The following is an 11,905-nucleotide window of genomic DNA, read 5'->3' on the forward strand; positions in this document are numbered from 1 at the left end:
CAGTTCAGCGTGGAGAAGGTGCCGGAGGCCTTCGGAGCACAGCACCTCCGCCTTTATGGCGGCGCGGGCCGCGGGCCCCGGCACCTGAGCACCAACAGCAAAGCGGAGGTCACCGTGTGAGGCAGGGTCCCGATGCCCTCCGGGGCCCTCACTGGACTGGAGGCCTTGGGGCCTGCAGGGTGGGGAGGGGGTCAGTGGTCCCATCCCTGGGCTGCACAATTCTCCATCCCCGTGTAAATAAACCCTTCGATGTGGTTTCTGCCCCGAGGCACTGGTGGCAGCACCGTCACTGACTGGGCAGACGGCAGTGCAGGCAGAGGGCACAGCATGGGCAAGAGCAGAGGATCGTTGCTGAGGTGTGCCTGGGCCAGGGCTGAGCGCCAGAATTAATGCCCTCACCTGTAGGAGCTGTGGGAGGCAGTTACACCTCAGCCATTGTAAGGTCCGGCCCCTGGGAGGGCTTTTGGGTCCCAGGTCATCTGGAAAATGAGGGTGACCGGAGTCTGTACGAGGTGAGCACCCAGCTGGTCACCCACTCTGCAGCTCGCGGGCCTAGCCTGACTGATCTTCACTGACACAGTCTGGCCCTGGGCCGGCCCCTGGCCAGAAGGCTCCTCTGCCAGATTGGCCCAGGGCCACCCCCCTAATGGCTGTGGGCTGTGGGGACATCTGGTGCTCAGAAGTGCCCCTCCCTGGAGCTGCTCTGGGGTAGGGGAGGGGAGGGAGACACTGGAGCAGGGGCCCTCCGGGCACCCTCCCTCCAGGTGCTTACACCCTACCTGCTGCTCTTCACGGCCAGCCCTCCTGACTCCTGCCAGGGCTCCTGGTGCCAGGCTGTGGCCCAGGATGGTGCCAGCAGCTCGTGTGCCTCTTTCCCAACGTTCCCGTGCTGGGTGCAGTTGAGGACAATGACAACTGAGCTGCAACCAGTTGAGGTGTGTGACCTCAACAAAGCCACCAGTTGGTGTCTCCTACTGTGGAGCCAGGAGTCACCGTGCATGGCTGATTCTCACGCAACCCTCAGAAGAGCCCCATAGGAGCATCTTCACAAAGTAACTTGCTCAGGGTTACCCAGCTGGCTCCTGGGGTAGGGCCCGCTTGTAACTGACGGTGGAATGGGAGTGGAGGGGAGGGCTGCTCCCAGGGAATGGGTGGCCTGGCACGTGCACCTTCCTCCTCTGGCTGGACTGCCCAGAGTCCCCAATCCACCGAGTCTGAGTTTCTCACCAGGGACCATCTCCCTGTTCCTTAGGGTTGCTGAAGAAACTAAGGCCTAGAAGCTGCAGGACAGATCCCAGATCCCATGGTCCTGCCGAATGGAGGGCTTTCACGGCTTGTAGGAGAGCTCATACTGACACCCAGGGTAGTGTGGGGACCAGTCCGAGTCCTGCACCTGTGAGAAGAGCTGGGGGTGGGGCGCCGGTGCGAAAGGATGACTCACGAAGGGGAAGGCCCCACTGCTCACCCTCCGGCCTAAAGGTCCTGCATCTCCAGATGATGGTGGCCAGGCAGAGGGTCTGGGTGGTGGCCACCACCAAAAATGCTCACCTTGTGGCAGTGGACGGGACCTGTACAGTGGACCCCTCTGCTCCTTGGTATAGCTTGGCCTGCTGCAGCTGCCCATAGGAAGGGACCAGCTCAGTGTGGTCTCTCAGGGAGGTGAGCAGGGCCACTAGCTGTGCAGCCTGTCCAAGGCTTGCTCCCACATGGGGTCCCCAAGTCCACCTCGGCCAGGCTCAGCACACCATCTAGCAGGCTCCTGTGGTCTTGAATGGCCTCTTACCAGTGTCACCAGTCGCTTGTACTTCATGTGTGGTGTGACCAACTCTGCCTGTGAGCCTGTGGGACTGGTAGTCTCGTGTACCTGTGAAGTGCAGGCTGAAACCAGGGAGTGGCTTGGAGAGCCACTACTTCCAGGGAAAGGGAAACTAATAGATAGGTCCACCCAGCTCCCAAACAACTCTATGTCCAGGGAATGCACTGGAACCCGGATGCAGTGGCTTTGGACCCCAGTAGTACTGCCAACAACTCTTATGCTAGGCCATCACCTGTCCTTGGGAGTGTGCACCAGGTATGGGGAGCAGGGTTCTGGGCATACAGGGGGTGGTGCGTGGCAAGGGAGGCCTTGCAGACTGAAGGTACCCAGCTGCCCTGAGTCTGCTCACTGCTAGCCAAGTCATACAGCTCCCTTGGCCTAGGCACCACCGCAGTCACACGACAGACCTTCACACACCTAGTGCTGGGTGGTACCAATCTGTGTTTATTGAATAACCAACATCTAGGACATGGTGAATGATTCAACATCAAGGAAACCATAGGAGTATCCCCCTTTTCAGTGAAAAACCACCCCCCAAAAAACAGTAAGGAGAAAAGGCACAGTATATACAAGTGACACAAAGGCTGGCTGCCCTATTGGGCAGGGTGCATAAATTACAGTGACGGGGAAAGGACAAGAGATTGAGAACAGGTGATGTCCAAGCAGACCAAGGGTGCACTGCTGAGTACACCCCTAATCTCTGCTGGGGCTCCTGCCCACCTCCTTCCCCCAGCAGCTCCACAAGGTAAGAAGTCCCCCTCAGGAGCCCCAGGGGAAGTCACCAGGGAGGCAATGAGCCAGAGGATCCAGTTCTTCTGGGACTCCACCAAGGTGAGAGACCTTGTTCCTGGTACCCAGCCTGAAGAGGCATATAACTGGGGAGGGACTAAGGCAGGTTCCATTACCTTGGCTCATTTTTAGGACAAGAATTAGAAATAAAATTATACTATGGAGGTAGGAGTTAGGGAGGGGTAGGAGGGAACAAAAACCCATGGAGACCCCTGGTCCCCAGGCCCAACAGGTGGCTTCATCCCTCCCAGCCCCTGGGCCTGCCCTGAGCTTGGGATGACGTCCCAGGGGGCGGGGGAGTGGGAAGAACAGGACAATTAAATAAGATACTGTTTATTTTTTTAAAAATTAAAAAATAATGCCAACATTATTTTCCCATCCCCAGGCCTGCCCCTGCTTCCCAGTGCCTCTCCCAGGGCTGGGTCCCTTCCTTCCCTGGCTGTCCCATGGAATGAAGAGAAGACAATGGACTGGCTTAGTCAGGCACGGGGAGGGAACGCAGACCTGTGGAGAGGAATAAGGGTGCACAGCAACTTCACCCTGCGTCACATCACAGCAGACCCAAGCACACAGATATAAAAACATTCATATAAAAGGTGGAGGGGGGATGCTGGGCACCATCCCAAGGGTCCAGGGCTCTTAGGTGCCCAGAGACCTAGGCCCCCCAGAGACAAAGCCTGATAAAAAATGAGGAAGCAGAGAGGGGAGATGTGTAGTTTCCAAGGGCTGGAGCAGGGGCTTGGCAGGGGTTCTCGGGGAGGAAACCACTCCATCTCCACCTGCAGTCTTCCCTCTGTGTGCACCAGGGTGAGGACCAAGGGCATCTACGGACTGCAGCTTTGGGGCAGCTTCTGCCCAGGCCCTCGGGGCTGCAGTGGTCCCAAAGCCTTGCAGCTAGTAGCTCAGAAGACAAGGCCCATCCCCATAGCTCTCAGAGGGAGGAGAACAGACACGGGGAGGAGGGGACAGTCTGAGACAGGGGAGAGCTGCGAGAGACACGGAGACAAAGGCAGAGGGTGGTGAGCCGCACCTGGCGGTCAGGAGGCAGCAATGGCAGTGCCCCCACCCAGCTTGACGATCATCTGCTGGCAGTCGTTGCAGGAGCGCCGGTCGCCCACCTTCTCCAGGGTTCGGGCAGCCTCGGCCAACAGCACCGCCCGTTGGCCCGGGGAGGAGAGGAAGGAGAGGGGAAGGTGGCGACACGCCAGCAGGATGGCAGTGGCCCGCTCACGCTGGCCAGGCCAGGCGTCCACCTCTCCTGTGGGAAAGATGAGACAGGTGTAGGTTCTGTTCCCACAGCCTCTGCCTCAGGCAGACGCGGTCACTGAACCCGCACAGGCTACCCGCAAGGCAGGCTCTGTTACCCTCCCTACTTCACACCGCGGTCAGTGTGGGAGGAGCAGGGAAGAGTGGGGCTGAGCTGGAACCCTTGAGGTCTCTGCCCTGCTCCTGGACGGGGACCCCGTGCCCAGCCCTCCTGCCTGTGCCGGGCTGGACTCACCACTCCGCTAGCTAGCGCCCAGCCCCGCAGCATCGCGCTGAGCTTGGGGCTCCTCTCCCACCCACACCACCCTGCAGCCCTGCAGCGCCCCCTCCAGAGGCAGCAGCTGAGCTGGCTGAGCCAAGGGAGCCTCTCCCTGGTCCCGACGGGAGTGGCTGGACCCACCGTGCTTGGTGTTCTCGGTGGTGCGGCGCCGCAGGCTGTGCTCCAGCAGCTGGTGTGTGCGAGTGGGGCTGGCTCCTGCCATCAAGCGCACAGTGGCTTCATGCAGGAACACCTGGCGAGGCACAGGGGACACAGTCAAGCCCTAAATGTGTTCCTCTCCCCGAGTCACCTCACCGACCACCTGATGATGGCACCTCTCCTCCCTAAGCTACCCTGCCTTGCTTACCCCTTGAAAGCAACCTCTCCTGTCCCGAGCCGAGATACAGACCTGGATGAGTGGCGGGAAAGGGAGCAAGGACAGGCCAGCGGACAGGGGCAGGGGCAAGGGGCAGACAGGGCTGCCTTCCTGCGGCATCCTGTGGGACTGAAGACTACCTCAAGTGAGACCTCAAGTTCCTCAAGGCTGCTTCCAGCCTGGAAGGGACAGAGGGGTGAGGGGGATGATTGGCTGGCACCAAAAGCAATAGAAAGGAATAGAGCCCAGAGGTTTCCAGATTCACGTCAGCAGCTCTGAGGTAAATAGGAATCACCAGGTCTCTACTTTCTTAAAATACTAAACTTTTTTGTTTTGTTGGGGTTTTTTTTGGTTTGTTTGTTTTACGGTACCAAGGATTGAACTTGTACTTGCCAAGCAGGCGCAGCACCGAGCCACATCCCCAGCCGTGTTTTTTTCAGTACTGGGGATCAAACTGTGTGCTTGTGAGGCAGATGCAGTGCCACTGAGCTAAATTCCCAGCCCCAAACTACTAAACTTTTGAGCTGAGTGTGGTGCCACACACCTGTGATGTCAGCACTTTGGGAGGCTGAGGCAGGAGGATTGCAGGTTATAGGCCAGCCTGGATAGCTTAAGGCCTTGTCTCAAAATAAAGAAATACAAAACATGCTGGGGTGTAGCTCAGTGCCAAGATCCTGGGTTAAATCCTCAGCACTACAAAACCCGCAGTTCTTCCTATCTCTGCCCTCAGTGCTGCTGGGAAGCAATGGGGAACCCCCCCAGCAGGGAGAGGCAGGGTGGAGAGGATATTGTTAGAGGCAGCTCTGATGCCAGCCATGCTAAGAGCAGACCAGAGAGCAGGCCACAGTGGTCCAGTGAGGGCTGTTCTGTGTGCTGGTATTTTGAGTGCTGTGTCAATCTCGGCTGGGTGCACGTGGCCAGGGTGACCCTGTGAGGGTGTCCCAGAACCTCAGGGCAAAGGGTGTGGCGCCATGGCAGTAGCCTCATCCTAAGACCCCCTTTTTGTGCCCTTGCAATGTAACCTAAGCTCCTCCCACACTCCAATTTTTAGAAAACAATTCAGGTAAAATATGTTGATCCTAACACAATGATAAATGAGGGGAGAAGTATGCTAGACCTGATTACTACATACTATACACATGTACTGAGATGTCACACTACACCTGTGTGTCAAGGAAAACTAAAAACTTATTTTAAAAATGTTTAATATAAGGCAGGTGCAAATAGCACACACTTGTAGTCCCAGATACTTAGGAGGCTGAGGTAGGAGGATTGCTTAAGGCCAGGGATTTGGTACCAGCCTAGGAAACACAGGGAGAGCCCATCTCAAAAAACAAACAACAAAATGTCTAATCCATCACTAATACATTTAATTAGCAATAAAAATAAAGAGAGAAATGGTTTCAGTCCAGCAAGTTACATAACTATGCTCTGAGACAGCTCGGTCTGCAGCCAGCACCAAGGGGAAGTTGTGTGGAGAAAGGCAGCAGGATTGAAGCCCCCAGTGGCTCAGAAAAAGGGTTAAGGTGGATCCCTTTTCTGTGTGGTTCTAGGGAGTCCATCACTGACAACCAGTTATGAAGTCAGAGCAGCTCCCTACCCACCCTGCACCCCGAGCCCTCCCACCAAATCTGACCAGTGCAGTTTGGCTATGGGTGGCTGCTCCCTGCTGTGCTTGAGCCAGGCACCCAGTAAGTACTCTGCCATGGGTGCTGAACAAAGGAACGCATGGTACCCAGCCCAAAGCTGGGCCTCGGCAGATGACCTCAGAGGGCCAACTCCAGTCACAAGTGTTTGTCCCGCCAGCCCACTGGGCCTCACCTTGCGGTATGCTGGGCGGAAGCTGTGTGCCAGCCTGCGCAGGCTGCCCAGGTCTCGCTGGAAGCCAGCCAGCTCAGTGCCTGATGCACGGTAGGTCTCGCCCAGGGCCTGACTGGCACCTGCTTGCTTTTGCCAGAGTGCTGTCCGCAGTGACAGCAGTAGGTCACAGGTGAGCAGCTGGACCACCTGTTGGGGGTGAGAGGGAGGAGACAGGTGACTGGTCTGTGGCTAAGCCAGGGACCCAGGCCCTCCTCAGCTCAACCCGATATTCGACAGCCAGAGGGAAGTGGAGTCCAGAGCCTGGGAGGGACAGGAGAGCTTGTGGGAGCACCAGTCCCTTCCAAGACCCCAGGTCCTGCAGGTGAGAACGCTGAGGCTCTGAAAGGGCAGCAGCTTGGTCAGGGGATTCGCACAGGCTGGGGGCAGGGGCAGGACTAAAACCCTGTGGGTCTGAGGGCACCAGCTCTCAACCTCATGGAAGTCTATCACTGGCCTGAAGGCTGAGGTCATCAGGCACCCAGGGGAAGTGGCAGCAGAATCTGGAAACTGGCAATGGTGGGAGGAACAGGAGGAGGAGACGGGTGTGCACGAAGGCAGAGCTACGCAGTGTTTCATGCTTGGGTGTCTGACTGACCTGACTCAATCGTGGTTGTTCACTTTCTGGCTACTTGACCCTAGCATGTGACTTAGCCTCTGAACCTCAGTCTCCCTATCTGCAAAGTGGGAACAGTGGCACAGGGTTGCTGTGAGCGTCCTGAGGCTGCACCGCATGTAGGCACAGTGCGGACTACAAAGACTCCAAGTGCCATTGAGACTGGCAACACGTGGAGCAGCGAGGAGACAGCACGTCCTTGGGATGGGCCATGAGCTGTCCTCAAGTTCACAGGACTCTCACGCTCCTTTGTACCTCTCCCAGCCCTGGCCTTGTTTCCCCAAGGTGACCCAGGGAGGTCACTGTGCCACCCAGACCCTGTCTTTTCCCTTGCTCTGTGCCTGCTCAAGGCCCTGACCCTGGACCACTCGTGGGGACATGGAAAAGAACGCTTCTTGAAGAGAAGCTGGCATTTAAAGGTGTGGGCACTCGAGGAGCACCTGGGCCTAGGGGCAGCAGACTGGGCTGCATTTGGTCTCTTCTAGGACCTGTTCTCCTACCTCAGAGCTGCTCCCCAGGAGCCCCAGCCCCAAAAGTGGCCTCAGCCTCTCTTCTCATTCCTCAACTCACCTAAGACTGGTTTGTTCTCTGAAGGAGACCACAGGAAGCCCCACAGTGGCCCCCGACCCTGCCTTTAACCTGCTGTCCTGGTTTCACCCCAGGGCCCACATCCACCGACAACCTGAAGCTTACAGTGCCAGCCCAGTCTTTCAGGACCAAACCTCAGACAACAGCCCTAAGCCTGACTCCCCCAGGACGTTTCTCATTGTTCCTGCTCTTCCTGCTGCCGCGCTATGTCCCTTTCTCCCAAGACTGCCACCCCACCCTGTGGCAGTGCCCAAGTGCTGGGCCATGGATCACAGCATTATGAGTGGCCTCTCGAGGGCCGGGCAGGCCTCTGTGATGCACTGTGGAAACATTGCACGGTATTGCCAGAACATGCAATGCAACTACAATGCACCGCAGCTGCCCGCCAGGTGTGCACAGGCCATGGTAAGGTGTGTGTGTGAGGGCAGGGCCACCTGGAGGCCGGCAGGAGAGTGTGAGAGCCGGCGGGCTATGTTAGCAACTGTGCAGCTCTGGCCAGCCGTGGATCACTGGGGGCCAGCAGGAGCCCTGACTTGAGAGGTGAGGACAGGCACTGACACAAATGTTTTCAGTCCCCAGGGACCAAAGAGAGTGTCCAGCTACGTAAGTGGGACACATTTTGGGAGGAGGCTGCCCACATGCTGGCTAAGCTCGGGGAGGCAGGAGTATTCTCAGAGATCAGAGGACAGCACCACCGAGGGGCCACTGAGCCAGATCCTACTCACATGGTTGAGGGCTGGGTCAGAGGTGGCCTCACTGACATTGAGGCTGCTCCACAGATGGCCACTGGCCTTCTCACAATGACAGAAGGAATTCTGCTGTCCATCTGCTTTTGAAGAGAGCGAAGCACGCATAGCTTTGCAGGCATGAAAGACAGCCTTCACCAGGGAGCTCCTGTGGCAGTGACAGGGAGGGGAGAGGCAGGTCACAGTGTTACCGTGGTCACAGTCAGAGAAGCCTAAGCAGGTGCCCACCATACCCTACACTGCTGTGACACGTGGGTCTGGCACTACAACTCTGCCATCGTGGTTCCCAGTTGCCAACTCCAGATCTAGAAGGCCGCCTGGGGCAAGGTCAGCCCAGCCTCCATCTTTCATTTGATGTTGGGACCAGAGACCCAGGCTTGAATTCAAACAGTCTGTGCTTCAGTTTCGTTACCTATACAGGAACTATAATACCAACTGCTGCTACCTATGATGACAAAGGTGCTGGGCTCATTATTATACCCACTTCAGAAAACTGGTATTAATGTCTCTAGAAAATCAGAGGGTTGGGGAGAGGATGGGGAGTGGACTGGTCCCTGTAGTAGCACTGTCCAGAAAAGCAAAGGGAGCCAGAGGTAACGGAATTCAGGGGGCAGGGATGCCCGCTGAGGCATCAGCTTAGGAGTGAAGGGACTTCAGCAACGGCCTGCTTGGCCCCACTTTCCTCAGGGGAGCTGTGGCATGCCAACACTGGGCTGCTGGTGCAGGGTCGGGGACTTCCAAGGGGACCCCTCAAACAGAACTGGGGCATTAGACCCACTATAGGGAACACAGGACTCAAACCCACTTGCCCCCGTTTCCTCAGCTCTCTCCCACACTCCCAGATGCCACTATGCTCAGAGGGAAAAGTGCCAGCCGTGGCACTCGGAACAGGACCCCATGGGGCCTTTCTGCCTCACAGCACTTTACAATTCATCTCAGGAGCACTCAGATCTAATCAGAGGCTGCCCATCACTAAGGACCACATGCCACCAAGACACAGACACTAGTCTCGAAAAGGAACGTCAGAAGTGCTTTGCTCAGGCCTTGTGCCACAGCCCTTTATTACAGGTGAAGGCTGACAGGGCTGAGGCGCTGAACCAAGACACAGTGGGCGCCACCACACTATACGCCTGTCTCCTGGAAGCTGTGGGGAGGAGGCCCCCGAAGCAGCGCTGACAGTTGCTGGGACAACTGTAGAGTTGTGCAGAGGACAGCATTTCCACACCTCTCTCTAGTGCCCTCTCCCCTCCTACATACAGTCCCCCATCTATCATACAGTTCTAGCCGCGCACCCCAACAGAGCCACCCAGACCTGTTCCCGCCCACCAACCACACGAGTCCCCTGGAGAGAAGCAGGTGAGTGGCCCGGGAGGCTTACGTACTCGGTCACTTCCAGTGCCTTGGGGACACGCTCCACTTCAGTAAAGCAAGAGCGCACAGCTGCATCATCTCCCTGGAGCCAGCTGATGGCCAATGTGACCGCAGATGTCCACCAGCGACAGATGATGTCTGGACCTAGAGGGAATGGCAGCTAACATTCCAGCACCCATGGGAACTTGCTCGGTGGACCAGTGGCTCTCCACCCACTGCGCCACGCCGCATGGCATCTCTACCTCCTGGCAGTGGGCAGGGGGCCCTGGGTCACCCTCCCGCATGGTTCTGATGTAACGACCTGCAGTCTTTTTGGAAAAGGTCTAGCAACATGTCTTAATTCTATTATCCTATTTGGGGTAATCTATCACACTAAAATTGGTCTAAATAGACAAGTTTAACAAAAATGTTCACTGTAAGAGTTAGACACGATTTACATTTCCAATAGCCACGAAGATTAGTGTCATCAAAAGAATGATTAACACAAGACTCATTTTAGAGTAGTCTAAATTCTCCTGAGTCTGTTTTTTCAACTGCAAAATTCTGATACCAGAGATCTCACAAAGCCAGTGGGGACGGTGACCCAAGAGCAAAGGCTGGAGAACACATACTCTTCCACTTTAAAGTAAGGGAGGCCATGAAGTCATACTGCTTTGCTGGGATCCTTCCCTCCCTAGCGAGATGGGGCAGAGGACAGCTTGGCACCCTCATTCCCTGAGTAGCCCAGAAGCCCAAGAAAGAATGGCTGATGTGCTGCTACTCCCTTGGCAGTGTACGGAGAGAAGCACAGAGTCATCACACTGACTCAGTCAGCAGGGTATGCAATGACACTTGTAGTGATGGGGAGCCAGACAGACGCCCAAACGGAAATCATAAGCAGGGAAAATGAGACCAGACTTGGGCCACTGTGCACCTGGAAAGTGAGTCTCCATCAGCCCCTCCCTGGGCATCTAGAAAGGGTCCTGACCTGGCTCACCCAGCCAGGGAATGTGGACAATCGCTCAGCCCTGCCCATCCCGCTTGGATGAGGACCAAGGATTCTCCTGACCCAGAATGCTACCCAGGAAGGGTAACTGGGTTGAGATGACGTGGGGACCACAGGCACACATGTGGAATGCTTGAGTACACACTTGTAACTAATCCTAGATCCAGGTTAGACGAGAGGCTGGACAGGACTCCGTTAGCAGACAGCGCCCCCCAATGCCCAGATGCTCACCAAGGGCTGACTTGAGCACTGAGCTGCTGCAGAAGGGTGGAGCTGCAAACCCCACAGAGTCCACAAAAGAATGAAGTAATTTCAGGTACTCCAAAGCGCTGGAGAATTCACTAGAAAGAGAAGAAAAGATCCTACGTACAAAACACAGACGAATACATTCAAGGCCCAGCTGCTCAGCTCTCTAGCTGTGAGACCCAAAGGCCTACTCTCCCCACCACCCTGCCTAGGTGTGTAGAGCTCACAACTTCACAAAGAAGTTCCCTAACTCCCAGGTAGAACTGGCCTCTACAGACCTCCCTCCTTAGGTACCTGGGCCCTGCACAAGGGTGACTCTGGCACTTCCCTGCCTCCCAGGTTATTCTATGAAGGAAAGTCTATGCCTACTACCATCATGTAAGAGTTAAAACTGCCTCGGCATGCTTCCTCAGGGGCTGTCCCGGTCAGGTATCTGCTCTTTGAAGGGGTAAATCAATGTGGAGAAGGGATCTACTTAATCTAAAAAAAAAAGTTAGACCTCTATTTCTGAAAAGAAATACCACAGAATTAGTCCACTCCCTGGCCGACCTGACACCTGGGCTTGTTCCTGTCATCACCACAGCCTGGGTGAATGGGGCCTGATGCAGGAGAGGCCTGCGGACTTTACCAGCTCTCTTCTTCTTGGTCTCCAGCCTTCTTCTTTGCCTGAGGTTTCACCAATGACTCCACAGCTCGTTCCAGCAGGTTCTTGCAGAAGGCCTGGTGAACTTGGGCAATGGGGTCAGCTGAAGAAGAGAAAAACAAGAGTTAAAAAGATGGATCTTATTTGTGAGCCCCTTAGTGTTTTTTTTTTTGTTTTTTTTTTTGAGACAGGGTCTCACTATCTAGTTGAGACTGACCTGGAACTCAACTCACTATGTATGTATCCCACGCTGGTCTCAAACTCACAGTGATCCTCCTGCCTCAGCCTCCTGAGTGCTGGGACTACAGGTGTGTGCCACCACACCCAGCTTTTTTTTTTTTTTTTTA

General features: G+C 55.8%; 2 protein-coding genes across 5 annotated transcripts in view; one reads left to right on the forward strand and one right to left on the reverse strand.

Moving 5' to 3' along the window:
- Positions 1–120, forward strand: part of Shisa8 (shisa family member 8) — a gene marked incomplete at its 5' end in the record, with an annotated part of 1,636 nt that extends 1,516 nt beyond the window's left edge. The window contains one exon of the mRNA XM_033765934.1: positions 4–120. Within this exon, the coding sequence (XP_033621825.1) occupies positions 4–120 (117 nt within the window). The remainder of the gene's footprint in view (positions 1–3) is intronic.
- A 2,120-nt stretch (positions 121–2,240) lies between these two features.
- The window catches only part of Srebf2 (sterol regulatory element binding transcription factor 2), a 46,621-nt gene continuing 36,956 nt past the window's right edge, over positions 2,241–11,905 (reverse strand). For 3 of the 4 annotated variants that reach the window (XM_010634442.1, XM_033766198.1, XM_010634440.1), the window contains exons 13-19: positions 11,544–11,661; positions 10,901–11,010; positions 9,696–9,828; positions 8,293–8,461; positions 6,328–6,513; positions 4,272–4,383; positions 2,241–3,863 (exon numbers count right to left, since the gene is read on the reverse strand). In XM_010634442.1, coding sequence (XP_010632744.1) covers positions 3,643–3,863; positions 4,272–4,383; positions 6,328–6,513; positions 8,293–8,461; positions 9,696–9,828; positions 10,901–11,010; positions 11,544–11,661 — 1,049 coding nt within the window. In that variant the 3' untranslated portion in view covers positions 2,241–3,642. The remainder of the gene's footprint in view (positions 3,864–4,271; positions 4,384–6,327; positions 6,514–8,292; positions 8,462–9,695; positions 9,829–10,900; positions 11,011–11,543; positions 11,662–11,905) is intronic. The other variant, XM_010634441.1, reaches the window with a different exon arrangement.

The sequence above is a fragment of the Fukomys damarensis genome, unplaced genomic scaffold (genome assembly GCF_012274545.1).
Source record: "Fukomys damarensis isolate Sample0158 unplaced genomic scaffold, DMR_v1.0_HiC HiC_scaffold_19, whole genome shotgun sequence".
Classification (NCBI taxonomy): Eukaryota; Metazoa; Chordata; class Mammalia; order Rodentia; family Bathyergidae; genus Fukomys; species Fukomys damarensis.